We start from the raw sequence: 25,870 nt of genomic DNA on the forward strand, positions 1-25,870 counted from the left end.
AAGCTAAATATATGCCCCTAATATTCATTTTTTTTTTTTAAATCCTGAATTCACATTAATACCTCAAGTGCTTCCTTTTGCGATACAAAAATGGAATCTGAAATACGGGAGCATTTAACATTTGATCATGATATTACCAAGCTTACTTTGTTTTCAACACTAAAGAATCGGAAAGGGAATGCTATTATTTAAAATATAATTTTAATTATGGGGAGATTTTTATCCTCCCAAGTCTACATGACAAAAAATCCATCAGATTATGAGGTTTGATAAAATCTGATTTTCTGAATGGTGAAGAAAATGAAGCCTAACCTTGTCTAACTGGCTGTACGAGGATTTCAGATGATCTTGAACTTTGGCACCCTCTTGCAAATCCTGTAAAATCAATAGACATTTCATTCAAATTCACTTATATACTTACAGAATAACTGTCTACGTTTATGTATTGGGGGGGGGGGGGGATAAAAATAAATGGAAGCATGGGGGGTAATTCGTTTTGTCGATTATGGACAAATTACTGCATGCTTCTATTGTCTTCATATAATAACCTGTAAATTCAAAGACAGAGAAGATTCGAACTTGAAGTTATACATGTCCTCTAAAGTGATGGAATTTTGACAGGTGCTAGACTTTTCTGTAAACATTGTCCAACTGCATCTTCTATCAATACACTGAACAAAATATCTAGACTTTACCTGAACCTCAGAAATGAATTGCAGTAAGACCCCTTGTTGAAATGTAATTCATGTCATCACCTTTGTACTGTGGTGTATTTTTTACCTTTGTAATTCATGTCATCACCTTTGTACTGTGGTGTATTTTTTACCTTTGTAATTCATGTCATCACCTTTGTACTGTGGTGTATTTTTTACCTTTGTAATTCATGTCATCAACTTTGTACTGTGGTGTATTTTTTACCTTTGTAATTCATGTCATCACCTTCGTACTGTGGTGTATTTTTTACCTTTGTAATTCATGTCATCAACTTTGTACTGTGGTGTATTTTTTACCTTTGTAATTCATGTCATCACCTTTGTACTGTGGTGTATTTTTTTTTTTTTTTTTTTTACCTTTTTCCTTTGTTGTTTAGTTTCCGTAATTAAACTCTGCAGATCTTTCAGGACTTGGCTCTGAGTATTTTCTGCAATGACTTCATGTTGACCTGCAAGGTCATGTAATTCCTTCAGCATGTCCCAGAACTTGATAGCCCATGTGTACCTGTGAATAAAAGGTAAGGACCATGAAGTGGGCAAAATAAAGGTACTTGTATCATATAACAAGAGCTTATCTTACCAACACATACCCACACAAAATAACTCATTCATATCACTATTTAACAACCACATCAGGGGTAGCTTGAGCCATTTTAAAAGGGAGACAATGTTGATTTCCTGATCCTTATGTGTGGTTCCCACATAGCAGAGACTACAAAACTTGCTGGGCCAAAGGTTTTCAATTACCATGAACATTTCTCCTGACAATACATTCCATTGTTTTGACTGGTTGAATTATCAAAATGAAGTTAAGTAGGAAACACATTTCAATAACTCTTGACATAGATGATCTTTCCTCTAGCTAGATGAAAAGGTGAAGATAACGAACAGTGATACATCTCACAACTCCAATAAGGAATACAAAATAGAGAATTGGGTAAACACGGGCCCCTGGATATATCAGAGATCTGAATATAAATCTACATTAGATGTGTTGCTTGATGCAGGTGTAACAGATCCTCTATCTAATACTGCAATACAAGATGAATGATGAAATGCAAACAGGAAATACATGTATGATCTTTCTGAACATTCAAAATGGTTTAAAGGGCCAATGGGAACATTTCCTTTTTAATAATACTTCCCAGCCCCATTTTTTCATACTGTCTAAAAGGACTTTGTTGTCTACATCCCATACCAAATTATATATACACATAAAAAGATATAGACAAAAGAATGAAAAGATTGCAAAAAATTTCAGTACTTATGCTATCCAAATTTTTGAGCCACAGCAAACATTGACATGCAGCATATATATTGCTCGATCATTGTTGAAAATTTTATACTTATATCTTTCGCCATAGTCAAGAAAACACCTGGGACAATGTGATCCTCCACAAATGACTAAATCTACAGAATCCCCAGACCACAAGTAACATCATCAAATAACAAACAAACATCCACGTTTTTTTTAAATGCTCTATTAGATTTGGAGGTTACATAAAAATCCATTATGCCATCTCAAGAAATAGCGTGAATAAATTGGGAAGAAGGAAAAAAACAACATATACAGTAAAACACGCTTATAACAAACACCCTTATAACAAATTCATACTTATAACAAACACCCTTATAACAAATTCATACTTATTGTATCATTCTCCAGTAAAAGGAAAATAACTAACGTATTATTGAATAACTAACAGTTTTTGCTGGCCCAGATGGTTCTCTATAACCATGATTTACTGTAGTAATAGTGAAAAAGAAACTGTAGAATAACAAAGTCTTCCATTGAGACAAATGAACTTCAAAACTTCAAGCTGTTAAGCCTTGCAACATTTCCCTTCTTCAAAATGCTTGGTCAAGAATTCTATTCAAACAGAATATCCCCATCACAAAAAAGAAAGGAAATCCTAAATTTACCATCAAATATTGTTATCTCAAACGCAATGGGTCTGGAAAAAAATCCCACCAAGATTACCGCAAATGGCGCACCATACGCCCACCAGACAGTGATGATAAAATATCAGTGCAACATCTGTCTCCATAAGAAAAAGTCCAGGAAACAATTTGACCTACTCTTAGCCCTAAAGTAGGTCATGGTACACCAATCCAGCTGCAATGAACACTCACTCTTACGCTTCTTGGGGGAGAGGTTGTGACCAAATTTCAATGTTGTACATGCATCAGTTACAGAAATAAGTCCGGAAAACACAAACTCAGATGGACAGCCAACCAGTTAGCCGGACACATGGACAGCACCATAACATAATGTGTCCCGTCTGACTACAGCCGTATAAAAACCACTTTGACATATCCAACGGTTCGAAATATTGAGGTTAAAATACATAACAAACTGTAGTTGGAACTTCGACATATCCATGGTATTTGAGATATCGATGTTTGAGATACCAATGTTCAACTGTATAAGTATTACAAAGTTTTTCTTCAAAGTTAATAAATCAATCTGAAAATACATGAATGTAATGATTGTTTTTTTTATATAGCGCTTTTCCAGCATATGCTGCTCAAAGCGCTTCACAATACATTATTACCCCAACAGACCTTATATCAATCTAGAACTTTCTCGGCTTCCTAGGAAGCATACAGTGCAAGCTGCCGTTACAGGCGCTAGAGCACTAACATTCTAACAATATCTTTCACTGTCTATAGCCAGGTACCCCTTTTACACTTGGGTGGAGTGAGGAAATTCGTGTAAAGTGCCTTTCCCAAGGGCACAACGTCGGCCCTGCCACGGCCAGGACTCGAACCCACGACCTTTCGGACAAGAGTCTGACAGCCTAACCACTAGGCCACCGATGCCTAGTACAATGTGTATACAGGGTTCCCATGGGTCGTTTTACTTGGCGGCCCCACCATATTTGAATACCTTAGTGCCACAGTTTAAAAACGCTCACCACAGTTCCACCATAGTATAATTTCAGTGCCACAGTTAAATCTGCTAAAGCAGAAGTAGGCAAAGGACTGTAACTCTACATGCTTGTGCTACAATCGGATCTCTCACCCTTTTCCGTAACTAAAACAAAACCGTAACGGAAATAACTGGGTAGTTTCTATTGGCCAACAATAGAGACAGTCACCATTTTGAATTTATTTGTTTGGAATTTAACTAACACTAGAGACAGATGCCATTTTTGATTTATTTGTTCGGAGTTGTACTAGTGTATGGGGCATTTACACTGGATACATACAGCTGCCAAATAGCTGTCAATCTGATCATGACAAACTGACCTATGTGCTTTTTTCTATAGTTAAATTTCAGAAGATGGAGAACCCTGGGTATATATGGTATACATGTACATAGTTTTTATGGTGACTTTCTCTGAACAAAAAGATGGACAGACAGACCAGGTGATTATAATACATCCCCCAAATCTTCTTTTGAGTATTTGAGGGTCTCATTAAAACATCTCCATGACTACTAAGCCAAGTATTTCACTGCTTTGCTATTCTTGACTATATCCACTTACTGTTGATAATCTTCCTCTTCTTTCTTTTTTGGTTGGTAATTTTTGACTAGTTTTCTGAAGAGAAAAATAAAAAAATTATTATAATATCAAAATCTTTGAGTTCAATTTTGCCATGTCATAAGCAAAAAATCAGCCTTTTAGAAATGCAATTTTATCAAATACCTTAAGGATTGAAAATTTGATAAAGTGTGTCATTTCAATTATACAATAACCTCAGGGATCTCCCTGATAATTAAATTCACCACAAGGAATACAGACTAAAAATAAAATGACAATTCTGACACCTATTGCTTCTTGCTCGGTCAGTGTGTGTCTGGACATCTCCTGTAAAGCAATCAGGAACAACAAACACTTCATGTTATGATCACACGCAATATTGCGTAGAAAAAAAATCTCCAGTCTTTTCCAAAATTAGAAATTTTAAACATATTGTATATAACCAGATTGTTTGATTAATTATCAAGCATTGCCACTGTGTGTATACGTACTGTGTCACATTATAAGAATTTTAAGCACAGTAGAACCTGCTTAGTATGGACACAGTTACAGTGAATCTATATGAATGATAAGAAACTCAATTTCATATTCTAATAACATACAATGATATGTGGTTACAATCAATTTCAACATCCTCAAAAGCCACTTTCAATTTCCGCCAAATGAATTTTTTTCCCCGTTTAGGGTTATTGGCCTAGCTATTTCAGACTCGATTAGTTTTATAATTCACTGACAAATTCATGTACTATAAATATTGTGTTTAAAAACTGTGTTATCCATGAACAGACATCTGCATCACAAAAAAATCTTTGAAAATATTTACAGCATCAACCAAAATACAGAACAATGTAAGAACAGTACCTCACATATTGTAAGTTCCGCTCTTATGTTCAATACCCTCATTCAGATGTTTCAACTTCACTGAGTTATTGTGTTGCTCTGTAATAATGTGCTGTCTAAAGCAACAGAAAAATCCAAGTCAAATACTTAACACCTTGTGTACATTTGTTTCCGTGGTAGAAATGCCAAGCCACAGTCTACTTAAAATGAAGAATTCTCTAAACTTTTCCTCATATTTTGTGGTCATTTTCAACAATTAATGTTTAGCTCTCCTTTGAAGTTTGCACACATCCAATTTAAATGCTAAATTGAAATGACAAATACAGTCACTTTCTTTCAAGCGTTCCAATGACTTTAACAACAAAATTGATACTAAATCTAAGGGTGGATCAAATTACAAGATATTTTCAAAATACACACAAATCGTTGATCAGTTTTCTGTCTCAAAAATTATTGCAAATCAGCAAAGTAGAAAAATCTATGAATGCACATTAATTAATGCACTCAAGCTGGCACAATTCTCCCCTTTGAATGATAAGCACATTCATAAATTAAGAATTGATAGTAACATAATAATAAAATATAGCAATATTTTTTTTTTTAAAAAAAATGGGTCATGTCAAAAATCTTATTATGGTCACATTTGTAATTAGAGTTATGGTTTGTTTTTATACCATCACTTGGTCTTATTTAATTGTTGCATTATGTGCATATGCATCAATTATAACAAGAGGCCCATGGGTCACATCGCTCACCTGAGTCACCTTGGCTCATATAGAAATATTTTTTTCCTATATATTCGCATGCAAAACTTTGATCCCTATTGTGACCCCAACCTACTCCCGGGGGCTATGATTTTTTCAATATTGAATCTGGACTATGTCAGGAAGCTTTCATGTCAGAAGATTTTTAATGATTTTCCCTATATATTTGTATGTAAAAATTGATCCCCTATTATCTTACCCCTGGGGGGTCATGGTTTTTACAAACTTGAATCTGCACTATGTTAGGAAGCTTTCATGTAAATTTCAACTTTCCTGACCCAGTACTTTTTGAGAAGATTTTTAAAGATTTTCCCTATATATTTGTCTGCAAAACTTTGATCCCCGCCCCCTTGTGGTCCCATCCTACCCTTGGGGGCCATGATTTTAACAAACTTAAATCTATGTCAGGGAGCTTTTATGTAAATCTCAGCTTTTCTGGTTCAGTGCTTCTTAAGGAGAAGATTTTTAAAGATTTTTCCCATATACTTGTATGTAAAACTTTGATCCCATTTTGGCCCCATCCAACCCCCAGGGGCCATGATTTTAACAAACTTCAATCTGCATTTTGTCAGGAAGCTTTTATGTAAACCTCAGCTTTTCTGGTCCAGTGGTTCTTGAGAAGATTTTTAAATGACCCCACCCTATTTTTGCATTTTTGTGATTATCTCCCCTTTAAAAAGGACATGGCCCTTAATTTGAAAAAACTTCAAAGCCCTTCACCTAAGGATGCTTTTGGCCAAGTTTGGTTGAAATTGGCCCAGTGGTTCTGGAGAAGAAGTCAAAAATGTAAAAAGTTCACAGACAAGACGGACAACAGGTGATCAGAAAAGCTCACTTGAGCTTTCAGCTCAGGTGAGCTAAAAACAAATTAACAAACAAATTTTAAAATTATTAATCAATACTAAACTTCCTGCATATCTATTGTTACATTTTTACAATGTGTACATTGTCCCAGCTTTAGACCAATCTGGGTCAAAGCAGGTGCAAATCGCCAATTTAAAACATAAACATCGGGTAAGTTTATTTAGAGATTAACTATGTGCCTTATGTGGTGGTCAGACGAGTTCGATCACTGGTAGGCAGATAGCTCAGTTCGTAGAGCACCTGACTGGAGATTCAGATGGCCCAGGTTCGAATCTGTCTGGTCTGTTGCATTTCTCCCTTCCTGTTAAGATATCATGCCATTGACCAGCCCCTAGACTTGCAGGTGAAAGTCCAGCCAGGGGCAAAAGATCCTGGGTTGTGTGTTTTTGAGGCAAAGGGCAAAGACAATTATTGAGGAGGGAGGAATATAGTGGTCAGACGGGTTCAATCGCTGATGGTCAGATAACTCAGTTGATAGAAAACCTGACTGGAGATACAGGGGACCCAGGTTCGAACCCCAGTTTGGTCCACTGCATTTTCTCGCTTCCTGTTACAATTATATATTGAGTTACACAATTCAGCCCATTTCATTGTGAAATTACATAAGCAGATAAGGTTTACATACTCTGTTGGTTAATATGATTGGCAATTTGTACAAGGCGAAAAGAAGGGCTTTTGGGGTCTACATTTTCTGGCACCCCACATTCTCCTATAAATCATTTATCAAGGAAAACCACCCAAACTGATGGGTAAATTATCCTCAGTGAAAATCATTGGATCCATTCTGAGGGCCTATGATAACGTGAAATTCTGATATAATAATGAACTTTGCATGGTCATATTTGTAACATGTCTCTTCTTTCTGAATAAGTATATTTTATCACATATTCATGAACCATTTTCTTAATATATGGTGAAACAATTCTAGTACAAATCACTCTTTAATGAACAAAACTCAAAATGGTGCATCAATGAAGACATTGTTTAATCTTTTAACGATAATACGATATGTATAAATTTCAATCATTTATTAGTATAAACTTAAATTAGCAAACAAGTAGCAGCGCGAAAGGTGCTAAAATATGATTACTGCTAAAAGTATGTATACGTATACAGTATTAACAACCCTCAATTAAGAAAAATGCTACAGAATTTTTCTGTAGACACTGAATTTTCTACTTTTGTTTGGCTTCATGCACATCACAGCAAAATCAGTATAAATGAACAAATAAAAAGTGTGGTTCAATTATTGTAAAGAATCGATGACAGTGAAAATTACAATGATAATACAGATGCATTGACAGCCCTATGACTGATACAATATCAACATCTCAATAGTTTACACCTATCTTACTCTTTTGAGTTAAAAAAGATGGAATAGTTTTTGTTTCTGACCACTTGGCCCTATTTTTTTTCTGAACACCTATTAATTAATTTTTGGGATGAATCACTAAACTAGGACTGCAACGGGTACCCGAAAAAACCGAAAACCACGGGTCGTGTTGTTCGTGTCGGGTTCGGTTCCATTTTTTTGTATTTCAGTTCAGGTCCGTTTTTTAAAATAGAACCATTATTAGAAATCTGTTTAACGAAATGAAATCTAATCAAAATTAGATCCTATGATCTGCTCATTACTATCGCTACACATAAGTGTAGCGATAGTAGATGAGCGGATCATAGGATCATAATAATTAGATTGAACAGAATGTCAGTCAAAATACTCAAAGGTGGCTGTATTTCGATCAATTGTTAAATGATGGCATTGTGGACAAAACTGTAAACAATGCCAGTATGTAAGATATGTCAGACGCATTTAAAATACACCACAGGATCAACATCGTCATTCGTCAATGACAAAACATTGAAAGCATGGAATGGAAACAAGTAGAAGTAACAATGCTGTTTCTAGTACCATGGATGTCAAGTCTAAACCACAGTAATCATTGTAACAAAATACATAAAGGTTTTTGATTTTAACTGTATATCAGATTTTTAAAATATTTATATAAACCTGAACCAAAATACCCGAACCCGAAGTAAAAAATTTAGAACCGACCTGACCCAAAATTTTTTGGAACCGTGACAGCCCTACACTAAACATCTATATTTTTTCTTAACTTTGTTTTGCTTATTGTTTTCCTTTTGTGTAAATGTTTGATAAATTCCGTTCACAGAGTAAAAAAGTATTTGCATTATATCCTCACCCTTAAAAGTCAGATTCAAGTTTCATATACTTTCTTAACTAGTATTCCTTTTTGCAAATGCAGTGCAATCATTTAAATTTATGAAGGTCAACTTTCGTGGACTACAAAGTGAAGGCCAACTTTCGTAGACTACAAAGATTCAACATTTTTATTGGGAATTTCATGGATTGGATATACTAGTTTCTGTACATCAAAGCTGTTTACCATATTATACAAATTGCATATTTTGTTTGTGTTAATTTTTTTTGGGACCCACAACATCCATGAAAATTGAGCCCCTCTGAAATATAACGATTCCACTTACTTGAGTTCGCTGGCATATTTGAGTTCAATAGAACATCGGTCTTTGAGGAAGTGTGTGAATCTTTCACAGAAATCGATACCCTTCTGTGTATGAGTGGCTATGGTGTCATACTGATCCTGTCAATTAAAGCAATACTCTGTTAGGAATTACTGATCAATTTGGTAACATATTTATTTTACTTTTAACTACCCATCCTGTAACATGAATTATCAGTAAAACAAAACCTTTCAGATGATGGGGTTTGAACTGTACCTAAATTACAGGTATAAACATCTCGATTAAAACCTCGACTATTGGACATTACTTTTTATTATATAACTGAATAATTCCTAGCTCTCTTATTGGCTGAGATCCAACAATGCAGAAATCATACAACGTTATGTTTACCCGCACGTGACCTCCAGGTGAACATAAGGAATTATTTTTTCCACATAGGACTAAAAATAGCTCGGGAACTTCCAATTTGATGCGATCGATTATACTTATTTTTGCCGTCCAATGAAATTCCACATTTCTCACTGGGTTCGGCTAAGATTTCAGCAGGTTTGTTTTCCGGTTGTCACATTAACAATCTTTAAGGGTTTTTTAATCATTTAATCATATAATAAAACAATTATTGCTGTTTTTGAGGTCAATATGATGATTTAGCCATCTTCGAAGTACAATATTCATCTCGCCCTTCGGGCTCGGTGAATATTGTACTCCTCAGGTGTCTAAATCATCGTATTGACCTCAAAAACAGCAATAATTGTATAATATCACTTGAATTTTGAAAGACTTCCATTTCCATGATCTTGCTTTGTATGATGTATCAGCAAAAAATAATTTTAATGACATCGAAATTCCACAACACTACCTGCATAAGTTTTCATGAGAACCTTATTTTTGTGTTGAGTTAACCATAATTGTGAATTTATGTGAAAATAAAAGTATTTTGTGATTGAAAATAGATTTCATAGTGGCCAAAACATTGTCATACACACAAGTCACTACTGGACATGAGGGGGGGGGGGGGGGGGGGGGACGCTAAATATGGAGAGTATACCACTAGGAAAGTTCTACAAAATATTTGGAGCCGTTCCTAGCAAAAAAGACCTGCTGGACATTTGGTCCTTCCCTGAATCTAGGAATAGTCCTTCATAATTCATGTCTGGAAATTAAAATTCAACTTTGTGCACTTGGTGACACAGCCATTTGCTTCAAGCAAGTGCTTTGACTGCTATGTAAATGTTGCATTGCTTAACATCTAGGTATGAAAATCCCAAAGTATAAACGGTTACTAAATTTTCCATTCAAAGGAAGAATCCCATGATTTAATTGTTCATCTCTTGATACTGAAGAGTTCCTATAATCTCTTCTTTTTTTTTAAATTAGTGATATGTAGAACTGTCCCTATGGCCTATACCTATACCGTATATCACTATAATCACTAGTAAAGAAAAACTGACTATAGAAACTCTTCAATATCAAGAGATAAACAAATACGTCATGGAAGATTTAATTTAATTGAAATAAAAATTTAGTGATCATTGGAGATTTGCATATACCTAGATGGTATGCAATGCAGCATTAATGGTGATAGAGGGTTAGTTTAACAGTCAAACCACTTGTATGATGTGAACGATTGTGTCATCTAAGTGCACAATGCTAAACCGGCTGAAGCTGAAAGTGAATTTTCAGACATGAATCATGAAGGACTACTCCAAGATTCGGTGAAGGTGCCAGTCCAAATTTTCAGTTGAATCAAATCTCAGTCAAGATTAAACAGATCTGACTAATGTTTGGCTGACAGGATGGACTGGATCTCACAACAGAAACTACCCTTTATAAGTCATACTGTATAGATATGTCATACTGGTAAGATCAGTTACTACAACTGATAATCTTTAGCTGTTAATTGCTGACATGGCGACATGGCTGACTGAATCAAAGTCAGTATTGTAGAGGAAACACTTTAAGCTTTCATCCTTTTTTTTATCATCATACGTGGAAAATGCGCTTGATTTCAATTTCGAATAGCCAGCATCCTGTTCCTCCAGTCCTCTCAACCTGGCTTTGTAAACCACCTATTTCCATTTACAGACTGACAGTGGTTCAAAAATTTTCAGAAAATCTAAATTTTTTATTCCTTTATCAAAACTTTCAAATATTCGAAAAGAGGTAACCTGGCTGTGTCTTCAAATGAAGCGATGAATGCAAAACACATCACGCAATCAAACACAACAAGCCAGATATATTGTTATGTTTATACGTATCCTGCCCGAGTGATGACTTTTCTAGCTATGTCAGTTACAGCACTGACTCATTTCACAATATAAGGATAAACTGTAATAGAGGGTAATAATAACTAAGAGCCATCATATAGCCAAATTAACATTTTCCTTCATGTGTGAAATACGTACGAGAGGTTTAGAGTGTGTGGTACTGATTAACACACAGTATTATATATATACACATATTCTAAAGTACAACATAAATACAAAGGAAATCATGAATACATGTACATGTATATACCTTAGGCACCATGCATCAGACAGTTTCCTCATCTAAAGTTCAAATCAATTACATTGTATTTAGAAAACATTATTGAGGGTGCTCTGTGCCCAACAAACATTGGTTTCAATATTTTTGTCTTTTGTAAGGAAGTAACCAATCTTTGTCTTTTGTAAGGAAGTAACCAATCAAATTGTACTTATTGGTACTAATGATGATCATTGTCTAGAGTTTCGCCTCCATTTAAGATTAACATCAGAGACTATCTGAACACTCAATGGCACCAAGTCTAATTCATATATATATATATATATCTCAAGTGTCTCAAGGGTTTGCCAGAAAGAAATACATTTTTTTTTTAAAAACATGAGATTCAGAAAGTATACTTATTTTGCTTTAACACTTCCACAATGTTAAAGTCGGTGAAATAAGGAAATATAATTGTCAATGATATTGACACATAATTAAAATCCTTGAATCTTTTTCCAAGTAACAGTGAACTATATACAGTGTGCGAAACTAACTTTAAAGTCCTATAGACTTTCGATCCATAGTCATTTAATTTCCTATAGACCACAACAAATTCCTATAGACCGAAATTTATCATGCAATATTCATTGTTAGTTAAAAATAAATAATAGACACAAATTGGGTTTGGTAATTTGTTCATAGTTTAATTTAATACAATATAAATTCTATATCTGTCATATGTTATTATTTCTAAGTCCCTGAATTCATGTATAACGATAGGAAAATAAACAGGATCTTTAAACAATAACATTTTGTGAATACTTCCTTCCTTGTGTGAAAAAAATTGATGGAGTGAGTTGAAACAGTATGTGTACAGTGACATTATATTTTGATTTACAAAGATATAAAAACTTCATTGCTGAAATAAACAAACTTTCAATATTAATATTATGCTGGTACTACTTGTCACTTGGTCCTAAATTTTCATTAAAATGAGGCTCGGTCTGGTGGATTTGATATGATGTATTTTCATGAAAGCTGCTAGTACTAAACTGCACAGAGAAGCAGTTGTTTACACAGGGCTTCTCCTCAGACCCATGGGTTACACCACCACCCAAACTATATCATATTTCTCACAGATACACAGGAAGATAAACATTGCACAGATGACCACGCCAGATGAAAGACATCTGATACAGTTGATGAAATGTGAAACACACATGGGTTCTGCTAACTATCTCCATAAAATGTACCTACACTTGGTATTACATAGCAAAAAATTAGACCTATATATTTTTGGTAATAGATTACAAAATACTATGAAATCACCAAAATTTTACAAAGGAGTCTCTTAATTTGGTTGTTATCATGGCATAGACCAGACCTACCAATGGATGGATGGATGCATATTGTTTAATGTTCCACTTGAGAATTTTTCACTCATGGAGACGTCAACATTGCCAGTGAACAGCTGCAAAATTTAGGCCTATGCTTGGCGCTTATGGTTTTTGAGATTATTGTGCCACACCTGCTGTGACATAGGGCCTTGAGTTTTTGTGGTCTCATCCGAAGGACTGCCTCATTTAGTCGCCTCTTAAGACAAGCAAGGGGTACTGAGGACCTATTCTAACTCGGATCCCTATGGGACGACCTACCAATGAATTCAGCAGGAAAAAGGTGATCAACCATGCTGGTTCAAAATTTTTCAATCATAAATGAAGACCCACTGAGGTGGTATTTTACCCCCCAAAGCATGAAAATTAACTCCATGAAAAAGAATTTTTAATTACACAAAACATAAATTGATTCAAATATTTGCTGATTCCATACACATCCTTTTCTAACATATATTCAGAGAAATTCCTGCAAAAGTTTACATCAAACACAGACTAGAGAAGGCTCTTTCTTCTGCCTTGTGAATACAAAAAACAGCCATGTATGACGTAAAGGGGATTCTCATTTCATTATCTTGTTGCACTATAAAAGACGGTGCATCTTAAAATGTATCCTGATGTCAGTCTCTAAGCACTTGTCTGAAAGCCTAAAAAATCAAAACAGGTGTAATGATTAAGTATCAGCAGAGGCTGCTAAAATCGAGTCTGTATATCTGGTATATTGACAATTATCTTTCAGGGGATAAAAACTTGTAACTTTGTTTCTCTCACTTAAGATTACTGAGCAAATTAAATAATAGACCTATTGAATGATACAGTAGTGTTCAACTTACTGAGTTTACTTCTAGCTTTTGTATGATAAGCCTTTGTGAATCAGTTTTAATACAGAAACATCGTCCACTACAGTATATGACATGAGACACTCCATTATTAACTTGTTAAGCTGACTTAATCAGGTCTTGAAAATGTTATTTACCGTACTGCTATACTAAGTGTACATGGAAACTTGACCTTGAAAAGCCTAAGGACATGGCATAATTAATATATGGCCATCAGGTACTTCAGCAGTAATAATGTCACAAGTTGTTAGAAGTTTCTGGTACAACATGTGTTTTATGTGTACAGTATGATCATAAAGTGACATGATTGACATACAACTATCATCTCCCTGGAGTCAACAAAAGCACACAACTTGGATAAATTTACATATCATCTTTCCATTTCCATGGAAATCCAGTTCATATGATAATGTGTAACACTACACCTTCATCCTCAACCCCAAGTACATAGTTCATTTTGTGTCTGTTAATCATAAAGTGATCCTTTACAAACTTATTTCATGCCCTTTTACACTTGCAATAATGCCAGCAAATGCGAACATTTGGTTTCATTTTAAATGCATTTTCTTATCAAATTCAGAGAAGTTATCAGAAACACATGTTGGAATCTTTTCAACATTTTGATTTAATATTTTACAGAGTGATTCAAAAAGAAAACACTGAGAATAACATACACTTTTCTAATAAATAGCTGATACCTCACATTCTTCAGATTCTAAACATATTTGTGTTATAACCATGCTTTGCTGCTTAGAGAAACAGTTTAACACCCTTAAAGCACATGTGAAATTTTAGATTTTATAATACTTAAATAATTCATGCACAATCGGGTCAGCAATGACACAACTTCAGGGTATGCAGGTACTTATAACCCATGTACAACACATGTCATCAGATGATGACATGTTTTATTGTCAAGCTGTGATAACTATATCAACAATCACGAGTTTACTACAGTCCAATCAATCAGTCTACCCAGCACTGGTTTAGTGTGTCAGGACTAAATCTTTCATTGTCCCAGGAAAATGTTTACATCAATAATGAAAATCTCATTGCATAGGACTGTATGAGCTTATCAGTTGTAATGTTTACAAATCCCTATTGCTGGAGACTTGGTCTGTAGGAATGTCAACACAGGGGTCTATCACCTGAACAATGACAGTATATTCGAGTCAAAAGTCTCATTAAACATCATATATTGTCATATCATGGCTGTTAAAGTGTGATGCATCGTCTCAAAGGCTGCTCATTTTTTCATATCTAGGGGAAAAAAACTCCATACCAATGGGCTTTTTTATTCGTGATTTTCTGAGCTCGGTAACAGAAATCCCAATACAATGAACCACAAAAAAATTAAAATGTGTCATCTATGAAAGGTTGCAAAATGTCCATAGTATTACAATGTGTAACTGTGAAATGGAAATAAAAGTGCATAGAATAATGGTATACAATGCCTGTGTATCGAATTAAATGATCAGTCACATTTCACCCAGAAAACCACGGTCCACCTGAACCTACACACAGTCTGACACAGATAACAATGAAGCAGCATATCAAACATGGGCTGTACCCTTATTGCATCCTCTGACGTCAAGGGTCATCTTTGATTTCCTGTAGCGGGTGAATGTCAACAATCATCCCTTTTAAAAGTGTGGAGTGAAATCTCTGAAACATAGATGCCTGAGCAAAAGTCAGGACTTAAATAATCAATGGAACAAGTCTGGGAATTACACCTTGATCATCACAGCTGAACAATATAAAATTGGGGACAAATGAACCAACCGCTTGGAAGATCAATATATATATTCTTGGCCATTAAAATAGTGTGGAGTTCTATTCACAAATGGTATCAGTTCTGCTTCAGTGACCCTGTGCATGTGTCCATCATTTAAGGCTATTGTTGTCTGCATTTCTTTGATAAGGGATATGATCAATACACACAATATTACTAGACAGAACTATGGACTGATGCTGAGAACATATGGGCTGGAGTTTACTCTGATGAATTATGATGCAATAATGCATTATATTCACACATACAACTACAAATGTCCAGACCAGGTTTCATGATCATGTATGGTCATGTTGCCCTTTTACATAGCATGTCATAACAGCATGTGTAAAAAACAAATTTATTAAAAATCCCCAAAGCTTTTCTACATTGCAAATATTTATTGTCAGTTGGAAAAAGAGTCTGATTTCACAGATGTTTTGACTCAAAAGATTTGATATCCTTCAATATTCTGAAGGATATACTGCAGTCTGATGCTGCTGCAAGCAAAATAAATTTTCATAAAGAGTGAAGTATGACTCAGCTGATTAACCTCAGGAATCCAAGGTCAAAGGTCACAGACTATAAAGAAAACATGAATGAAAGCAGACTGAAACAAGGATCAAGTTGTAGTGTATGATTCATAACTTTATGTGTAGACGTACCATGCCGATGTGCACATAATGATTAGAAATATTAAATGTGACATTGATTGTTTGGCTTGTACATGGTACTTATTATCTACTCCTTGAACATCACTTCAACAAATCTTTTTCATTGAACAAAGTGATCTATATAATTATTTATTCTAAAAATTATATTAGGACACACTACTAAAATTTTTAACTATTCATGCAAAAAGTGACCCTAGAAATATATTTCCTGAAGCAAATTCAGAATCATTGAAGCTGTGTGTATGTTTAGCTATCATTTTTGTTTTAGATGGAAATACATATACATACATTATTTCCTGTAAATATTGTTTGTTCTACTTCATCATGTTCTCTTAAATGATGTATAAAACTTGTAAATGTAAGTTGTGTAAGAGAGGTACATATCATTTGAGGAGATCAGCGGTATTCAATTTTATTATAAATGTCATCATCAACAATAATCACAGATAACTTATAAATGCGTTTCATTGTAGGTTTCATGAAGAAAGACCTTCCTCAAATGTTTCACCTTAAACTTCCTTGTAAAATGATGATGAATTTAACTTTTCTATAGAGTACATAGTCATATCATATTTCGTTTAAGGGTCAACTCATCCCATGTACAGTAAATCAATCAATTCAATAAATGAAGTATTTTTTTTTGTTCATTTTACCTATTAATTACACATATGTATCTTGACATCACAAATATAAATGACCTACATGATATAAGCCAATTCAATCTAATGTTTTTAAGTTTTTCAGTGATTGTACGGCTTTTCTCACCTCCTCATGAAGTGCTTGTTCTGATTACTACAATTTTTAATTTTTTTTTTTTTTTAATAGAAGTAAGCCTCTAAACTTAATTTCTTTCACATTAAAAAATTGCAGACTGAAGACCAATGTTACTAATGTTAGACCATATTTCTTTTGTTATAAAAGTAATCTATTTTATGAATTTCATCGTTTTATATGAGTCGTTATTTAAATTGTAGAATTTATGTGTCTTCAGTGCAGTATCTGGAAATGAAAAATCTGTTCATGATCCATCCATTTTGTACGATATTTTGCATTGGTACTTCATTAAATGATTACAAGAATAACCACTTTCTCAAATATGATCCAACAAACTTTTACACTTAGCCAGATTTGTTGTCTTGAGTTAAAATATCGTTTGAGCAAATAAAACCAAAGGACAAGTAAAATATCAGCCATGGAATGCAAGTAAAAACATAAACAAAACACAAAGGATGCATGTCTATTCAGATCAGACCGAGATTCTCCATCTCTGACATCAGCACTAGGTCGATATCAAGCACATTGAGAGCAAATGAAAAATATAAAATTACTCTCATACACGGTCTGCAGTGATTTTTTACCCCCACTTGTCATTTATCGGTGACTTGTGGGAAGGGGGGTAGTTGTCTGCAATCTCTTCCTCATCAGAGAAAAAACACAGCATGAAAGTAACTTGCAGTTCAACGGATTAAACAAAACACTTTCACTTACCCATAACTCTATTCCCCAACTCATTTCTGCATTTAATGTCCTTTTATGTTGAAAACATGTACTAATCTAAATGATTATAAATAGTCTCATCAACCCAGCCTTTCTATAACAAATCCAAGATGGCGTCATAAGATATAAAACAGTTTCGCAGTAAATAAATTTGACCCCCTTTTTTCAAAAGTGGGTCAGCAGTTTGATTACTATTAATGGTGTGTAGTATCCACCTCTATTTAAATATTGTACCATACAAGTTGAATTTTCAAAAGTATATTTCTTTATGTTAGGCCCGATATGTATGAAATTAAAAACACTTCTGCAAATGAACGAAGAAAGACAACTGTAGGTTTGCGGAGTACTGTGTAAAAAATATGCCGGTATATGCCCTCGATGCAAAAGCATTTTAATATTTACTTTATCATCACCTATATACTAACATGATAGAATTATTTCAAAACTAAGTGGGGGAAAGCCTACACTGAAACAATTCTGTATTTTTTCATATCCATGAAATGATCTATAAGTAATGCTGCAATAAGTTTATTCAAAACAGGCAATATATAGTGAAAAAATGAAATGATGACTCAGTTATGGTCAGGTACTGTACATGTGATGATATATCAAACAATATGAAAAAATAAATAAATCACACACACTCCTAAAATACAAAAAACTAACAAACAGACAATTAAAAAAAAAAAAAAGCAAGAGGCCCATGGGCCACATTGCTCATGAATATGAACATTAGTTCCTAGCAATAAACAAGCTCGAGCAAAACTATCATTATACAGGCAGTTTGGTTCAGAAAAAACTTTTTGAAGGTAACGACTATAATTTCATTAATATTATCAAATTTGGTAATTAAACTTGACTACAAATTCATTAATTATCATATGCCCTTGTAGACAGGTATGACCTTTCTTAATATGCTGACGGTACCGTTTTCGAGAGGAGCGCAGCTACATGTATTTTGTAGCTAATGTTCATGCTTTGATCGGGTTCAATACTCAGTACATGAATGAAATTAGGTAGCAGAAACAGCCCATTTTAGTTTTCTCCTAGGGTTTTAAATATTAAATCATGAAAACATAATGAATGTGATTGACATATTTTTATACTATATAAATTTTTTCTGCTGCCTTCACTGTGACTTACTTAACCTTTGACGCGACTTGCTTAGAACTGTATGCTCTCGACTGCATGTCTCTATTTTACTTTCAATCCCCATGTAGCAATGACAAGTTTCAGAAGACAAAATTAGAATAATATTTATGATATTGTACATAATCCTAGTTGTAACACCATGATGAAATATTTCATCATTCGCATATTATTGAATAAATTGCAACATATCTGAACCCCTCTCCACTGTTGCAGTAAGGGTACATTAAAATTTATTCACAAAACTAGAATTAATTAATGATTTTCAGTCGTTAATAGCAAGTGGCAGGGTTGGTTATCGGGGGTGGGGGATGGTTCATCATGGTTTGCATTACCGGAGGTGCCAAGGAAAAAAAATTAGGAAGTTCTTATTTTTAGACGCTGAACACCCCCCCCCCCCAAGATATGTTTTCGATCCGGCCGAATTCCGTTTATTTATTTATTTTTGTAATTTTTCAAATAGCTTAAATTCACATAATTCACCAAGTTAGTCTTTTTTCTTGTTAGAATAATCAATTCCTTTTGAGACTATAGTATTTTAATCGGATCAGTAGTTTGCAGTCGATTAAGTAAGGATCCATTTTCGCTCGATATGGCTTGGATGATAGCGGTACATGGTGTAGTTGACTTGTTTCGTCTTGCTGACCTCTGTACCACTTTCATTGTGTTTGCTGGAATTTTCACTGGTTGACGTCCTGCAAGTTTCACAAATCCAATCTGTTTAGTCTCCTCATTCAAGTCCAGAACAGATATCACATTGTTCCAAGCTGAATCATGTTTCATTAGTAAAGGTCTCTCCTTAGAATGTTTTCTTACACTTTGGAGAACATTACATCCAAGAACAACTTAAATTGGGTCACTGCTGTCAGTTGCACATTCAACAATCACTCCTACATTAGTGTACACTGTGTCCTGAATTTTCAAATTAACCTCAATATATAACCAAGATATGGTATTTGTAACTTATTGGCTGCAGAAAGTTTCAATATCTTCCTAGTGTCACTGAGTTCTGATGTAGACAAATATTCATTGTAAAAATGTTCAGAAATTGTAGACACTTGAGCCCCGGTATCCAACAGACATTTTACTTTCACACCATTCAGTTCGATGTAAGTTTCTGGACACCTGGCAGAGGCACGACTAATCTTCTCATGTAAAGTTTCAGCTGAGTCCTTGTGTTCTTCCCTCTCAATTCGACTCTTCACTGAGAAGGATTCCAGTTTGGGTTTCCAGCCATAGGATGAGAGTCTGTGGTTGATTTTTTTTTTCAGATGGACAGTCTACAGTTATATGTTCCATACCACCACAGTCGTAGCATTTCTTTCCTTTAGCACCAGTGTAACTTCCCGGCCTTCCATTGTGTCCTCTGTTCGATTTCGAACCAAACCGTTGTTTTGATCTCCCTCGTGATTAATCAAGTCGGGTTTCGTTGGGTGTAAAGGAAATTGAGTTTGCTATACTAGGAGACTGGGATGGAGAATATTCTAAAGCCACCCAATTGATGAACATTCCTACTCAAAGTTTGTATCATAATGTGGCAAATAACGTTCGTTTTTCTGCATCCCTGAGTTCGGAAGAAATCGTTGAGAAAAGGTTAAACGCGGTGCCTCTGAAAACAAGGCAAAGTGAAGTATGGCTATCAAGTTGTGGAAGGATTTGGCGGAGAACAGAAACATTTGGCGAGAGGTTCTATTCCAGCAGACCCGAAGGATCAAATGCACGAAATGTTCGATTTTTGGCTTCAACGCTTCATCTGCGAAATAAATCCCATCGAATGGAGATACTTATCTGCCCAATACACTAACCCACATTTCATCGTCCATACAGAAATATTTTCGTGTGGAGTACAAGATGTTTGTCAGTTCCAAAAAGTGTAAAAAAAAAAATAAAAAAAATAATTATATATATATATATATATATATATTACAAATACGATTGCATTAACTGGAATTTTTGTTTTTTATTTGGTGTATCAATGCTTGTTTTGGTTTATTTTACAAAACAACAAAGAAACGCCCATTTTACAGTTTCTTGCAAAATGAACCAATCAAACACTCTTCAGTAGCTGAAAAATAGAACAATTCTTCAACACGAAGAATCAATTCTTTGCGAGATTTCGGGGCATTTGATTGGCTGAAAAAGTAGGTTATGTTCTAAAGATTCTTTGACAGCTGTCTGTACACGTCCGGATAATTTCTATCCCGTAGAGATCCGGATTATAATAGGTCCTCGGTACCCCTTGCTTGTCGTAAGAGGCGACTAGATGGGGCGGTCCTTCGGATGAGACCGCAAAATCCGAGGTCCCGTGTTATAGCTGGTGTGGCACTAGTCTGGTCCCCGCCCCCGCCACTCCTTGATCACTCGTTTTGGGGTCAGGTAACCGCCGTAGCCATTTGAAAATGGCGTCCTGCATAGTAGTCTACATGGAGGATTTTCGCAACGGAAAAGTTAAATAAATTTTGTTCGTTTAAATAACGCAGTGAGTAAAACTGATGGTTAAGAATGATCAAGGAGTGGCGGGGGCGGGGACCAGACTAGTGTGGTACGATAAAGATCCCTCCCTGCTCAATGGCCATAAGCCAGGGCCGTAACTGCCGATGAGGCAGACGAGGCAACTGCCTCGTCTGATTTTTTGGCAAAAAAGAAAATAAAATTATATAAATGTTATATTATAGGATATATGTTTAAAATGAAGACAAGCACCTTTGTCTTTGACACCATATTACGATTCTTTACATAGTACAAATGAAACACAAACATGATAAATTGGGATTTAAAAAGTGTCATTTTCAGTCGTAAAGTCAATCGGCGGCCCCCAATCCCCTGCCTCCCCTGATTTAGAACCCTACTTACGGCCCTGTAAGCGCCGAGCATAGGCCTAAATTTTGCAGCCCCTCACTGGCAGTGGTGAGGTCTCCATATGAGTGAAATATTCTCGAGAGGGACGTAAAACAATATACAATCAATCAATCAATTCGGATAACTTCGGGATTTTTTTTTATCCCGTTAAAGGTCGTAGGGGCTACGTAGTGCTGGATAGAGCTTTAAAACTGAATGAACATCTAGGCTAGCCCTACATAGGGATAATAACCGTTAATTCATACAAATCGTTATATAGCCTAGCAACTTGATCTTGAACGCACCCTGTTATGTATATTAATGCTGATACAAATGCTTTTTGCTTCGCCTTCAAACATGGTCACGCCGTAAAACATCAATACATCTTCCTTATCTGTTCTGGAGGTGACTATCTAAGGAGTGATGTAACTATTAGACGGCGCACTCGGTGTTGCGAAGTCTTTAGTTGTTTTATGAACAACGGGATGACTTTAGCTTCTCCATCGTCAACTTCCCACATTTATGTAGCAATATTCCACTATCACCTGCATTTGGTGTTTATGTCTCTTAAATGATTCAACACGCAAGAAATTGTTCTGCGTATTATCAGTTTTTAAATCGAGGCAGGCTACGAACAAACAATTTGATGTCAGAGGGGTTTCAACAGTAAGTATTTCGCAGATTTTATGGTCGTTATAACGATCTAGTTTGTCAATACAACCTGTCATTGGGTGAAATTCTGTCTTATGTATTTAATACCAAGTGTAAGAACGTTCTTTACATACTGATTTTGACTACGGATTACTTTGTTTACCTGATCAAGATATATGCTTACAAAGCACAAGCACTTGGTTCTGTAGATAAGTTATGACTTGTATATAGAGTTCATAACTTATTTATAGAACCAAGTGCTTGCGTCACGAATTGTGTGACTGGTCGACAGGGGATGCTTTCCCTCCTTAGCACCTGATTCCACTTCTGGTATATCCATGGGTCCGTGTGCCCAACTCTTAATTTTGTATTCCTTATAGGATTCATGATTTTGATCACTGTTCAGTTTTTTATTTAAGTCCCTTCGAGAATTTTTCACTCATAAAGAAACATCACCTGCTGTTGGCGAAGTACAATGAACTTGACCCACAATATGCCATTTTTGGCCTACCCATTTTGGAAAATTGAAGAACACTTTAGAATAAATCCAAGAGAATATTTCTCATCCGTAAAATGAACGAAATTATATTATGCAATAGTTCCCTCACACCAGATGTTCACAAACATAAACTAAACTCCCAAACCTACCGCAGTTTCACGTTTTCCGGGAAAATCTAATATTTTTTCCAACTTTAGACTTCAAATCAACATGGGCCGCATTCATTACTGTTGCTTTTTATTCATTGCCTTAGCTAGCCGTCGAATCAACGATGCTTTCATTGTCGCCTCTTGTGACTGCGGAGTTGAAATGCGAATGCGCTAAGTCTTCCACACTGCGGACAAGTTATGTTGCGGGATGTGCTCTGCTGTTTCTCTTTTCTTACCCGACGTTTCGATTCCAGGCCATCAAGACGTGTGGTTTCAAAGAGCTTGACGCCTTTGTTGACCGCAGTTCTCCATGCGTCATGGTCTTTTGCCAGGGACTCCCATCCATCGACTTTGATGTCACAGGCTTTGAGAGAAGTCTTGACTGCATTCTTGTAGCGTTTCAAGGGAATTCCCAGATTACGTGTGTCCGTAGCAAGCTCTAAGAGGAACAACTGGTTTTTTTGGGGGGATACGGTCATAATCGATTCTCATAACATGACCAGTCCATCTGAGTCGAGCCTGGATTATAAAACTTCAACGCCAGGAGCTTTTCACGCTTTAGCACCTCTGCATTGGTGATCCTACATGTATCTTGCCACTTGATACCCATTATCTTGCGTAGGCAGCGTTGATGGAATTGGCCCAGTTGCTTTATGTGGCGGCTATATAGGGTCCAGGTCTCGCAACGGTACAGTAACGATTTTAGCACGACTGCTCTTTAGACGACTACCTTAGTTTGGCGTTTTAGGTCGCGCTCACTCCACAGTCTAGTCCAGAAGCAACCAATGGCAGCAGTAGTTTTGAGCAGACGACTGGATATTTCCTTATCCAGGCTACATTCGGAGGTCACGAGACTGCTGCGATAGGTGAGAGCAACTACAGTTTGCAAATGTGTCTCCTGAATCTTGATGCATGGCTCTTGTGGCACTGACAGGTTGTCTGCTAGTTCTTGCAGGCCTTCATTGGAAGTGGTAGTTAGGACACAATAATCTACAAACAGAAAGTCCGGAAGCAGAGCCTACTACACTTTGGTCTCTGCCTTTAGTCTTCGCGTCCATCTGATCTGTAGTTTATGGTGACGCCTGCAGGAGACTTGGAAAGAGCAGATTGCAACATGACTGCAAACAGGATGCTGAAGAGCGTTGGAACCATCACAGAACATCGCATCACGACATTGATGACTGGGAAAGGTTCTGAGACGCAGCCGTTTTCCAAACTTTTTGCCATCATATCATCGTGGAAGGAGCATACCATGTGAGTGAACTTTTCAGGGCAGCCAAGTTTTGCTAGGATTGATCAAAGGTCATTTCCACAGTGTCGAATGCCTTGGTTAGATCGATGAATAGGAAATAATGTTCCTGTGCTGTTTCCTACACTTTCCCTGAAACTGGCGAACTGCAAAAATCATGTCAATCGTGCCTCGGTTACTTCTAAATCCACAATGACTTTCCAATACAACATCGCTGATCAGGTGCTGTCCGAGTCTATTGACAAGAATATATGCGAAGATCTTGTCAGCTATATTTAGAAAGGACATCCCTCGATGGTTGTTATCATCCTTGTTCTTGTAGAGATGGACTATGTTTGCACCCTTTAGCTCCTGAGATAGTTCCTCATGCAGTCATAGGTACTGCAGAAGTTCTGTGAGCTTGGTGATGAATACCACCCTCCTTCTTTGTATATATCAGGGGGAATCCCGTCCAGTAATGCTGCTTTTCCTGGTTGTAAGTGTTTTGGGCGTCTGCACATAACCGCTTGTAATGGGCTTCTTTGGATGACGAGTTCCTATCAGCCAACCAGAATGACCAGGCTACATGTTGACTGGATAGTAGGTTTTGAACTTCAACATCATTTTCACCAAACCAATCCTGGTGCTTTCCCCTCTGGATACCAAGAAATGGACAGTCTCCAGCACTGTGTCCTGAAGTGTTCCCAGTTTTCCTCTATGGTACAGTCAGCGAAAGTTAGGCTTGTAAGTGAGTCTTGAAAAGTTGTCTTCAGGGCTTCCTTTGTTGCATCAATGCTGAGATTACTCACATTTAGCTTCTTCCTGCTTCCAGCTGTGTTGCATCTCCTGGACACTGACACAGCACTGAAAACTAACCGCGATCTCAGTAAGATGTAGTCTGTCCAGCACTCCATTCGTCTCATGGCTCTGGTCCAACGCACATCTTTCAAATCACAACGTTTAGTGATGACGTAGTCAATTACATGACCATGCTTGGAACGTGTGTCCGAGTGATTTTCTGTTTCACTGGATGTTAGTAATTGCAAGCGCTCTCTCTCTGCACACAAGGTGAGGAGTAACTTCCCGTTGGAATTTTCATTTCTAACACCACGAGGGCCTATGATTCCTGCCCAGGCCTCATGGTCAGATCCCACACGGGCATTGAGATCTTCCATCAGCATTCAGCTTGTCTGACTTGGGAACTGCCTGTATAACCTCACCTAGGGTCTGATAAAGTCCTCCTTGTCAGTGTCTGCGTGTTGCATTGTTGTAGTATATGCGCTGATGAAGGTGATACTTGTACAGTCATTTATTGGCAGTCTTATCACAATGAGTTTGTCGTTGATACCCTTCAGTAAAGACTATAGCTTCCGCACAATGCTAGTGCGGATGGCAAAGCCATCTTTCGCCTCTCTTGGCTCTTCCTTTGACTTTCCACTCCCGAAGACTGAATAACCGGCACTAGGTTCCGTCAGCTCACTACGCTCAGCTTAACGAGTCACACTTAGTGCAGCGATGTCCACTCCGTATCCATCCAGTCC

The 25,870-nt window shown here is 36.3% G+C and overlaps 1 protein-coding gene across 15 annotated transcripts in view; it reads right to left on the reverse strand.

Moving 5' to 3' along the window:
* The window catches only part of LOC125678622 (formin-binding protein 1-like), a 37,184-nt gene extending 19,068 nt beyond the window's left edge, over nucleotides 1-18,116 (reverse strand). For all 15 annotated transcript variants that reach the window (XM_056153769.1, XM_056153767.1, XM_056153766.1 and 12 more), the window contains exons 1-5: nucleotides 17,807-18,116; nucleotides 9,178-9,293; nucleotides 4,205-4,258; nucleotides 1,071-1,218; nucleotides 313-375 (exon numbers count right to left, since the gene is read on the reverse strand). In XM_056153769.1, coding sequence (XP_056009744.1) covers nucleotides 313-375; nucleotides 1,071-1,218; nucleotides 4,205-4,258; nucleotides 9,178-9,293; nucleotides 17,807-17,830 — 405 coding nt within the window. In that variant the 5' untranslated portion in view covers nucleotides 17,831-18,116. The remainder of the gene's footprint in view (nucleotides 1-312; nucleotides 376-1,070; nucleotides 1,219-4,204; nucleotides 4,259-9,177; nucleotides 9,294-17,806) is intronic.
* Between the last annotated feature and the right edge of the window lie 7,754 nt (nucleotides 18,117-25,870).

The sequence above is a fragment of the Ostrea edulis genome, chromosome 2 (genome assembly GCF_947568905.1).
Source record: "Ostrea edulis chromosome 2, xbOstEdul1.1, whole genome shotgun sequence".
Taxonomy (NCBI): Eukaryota; Metazoa; Mollusca; class Bivalvia; order Ostreida; family Ostreidae; genus Ostrea; species Ostrea edulis.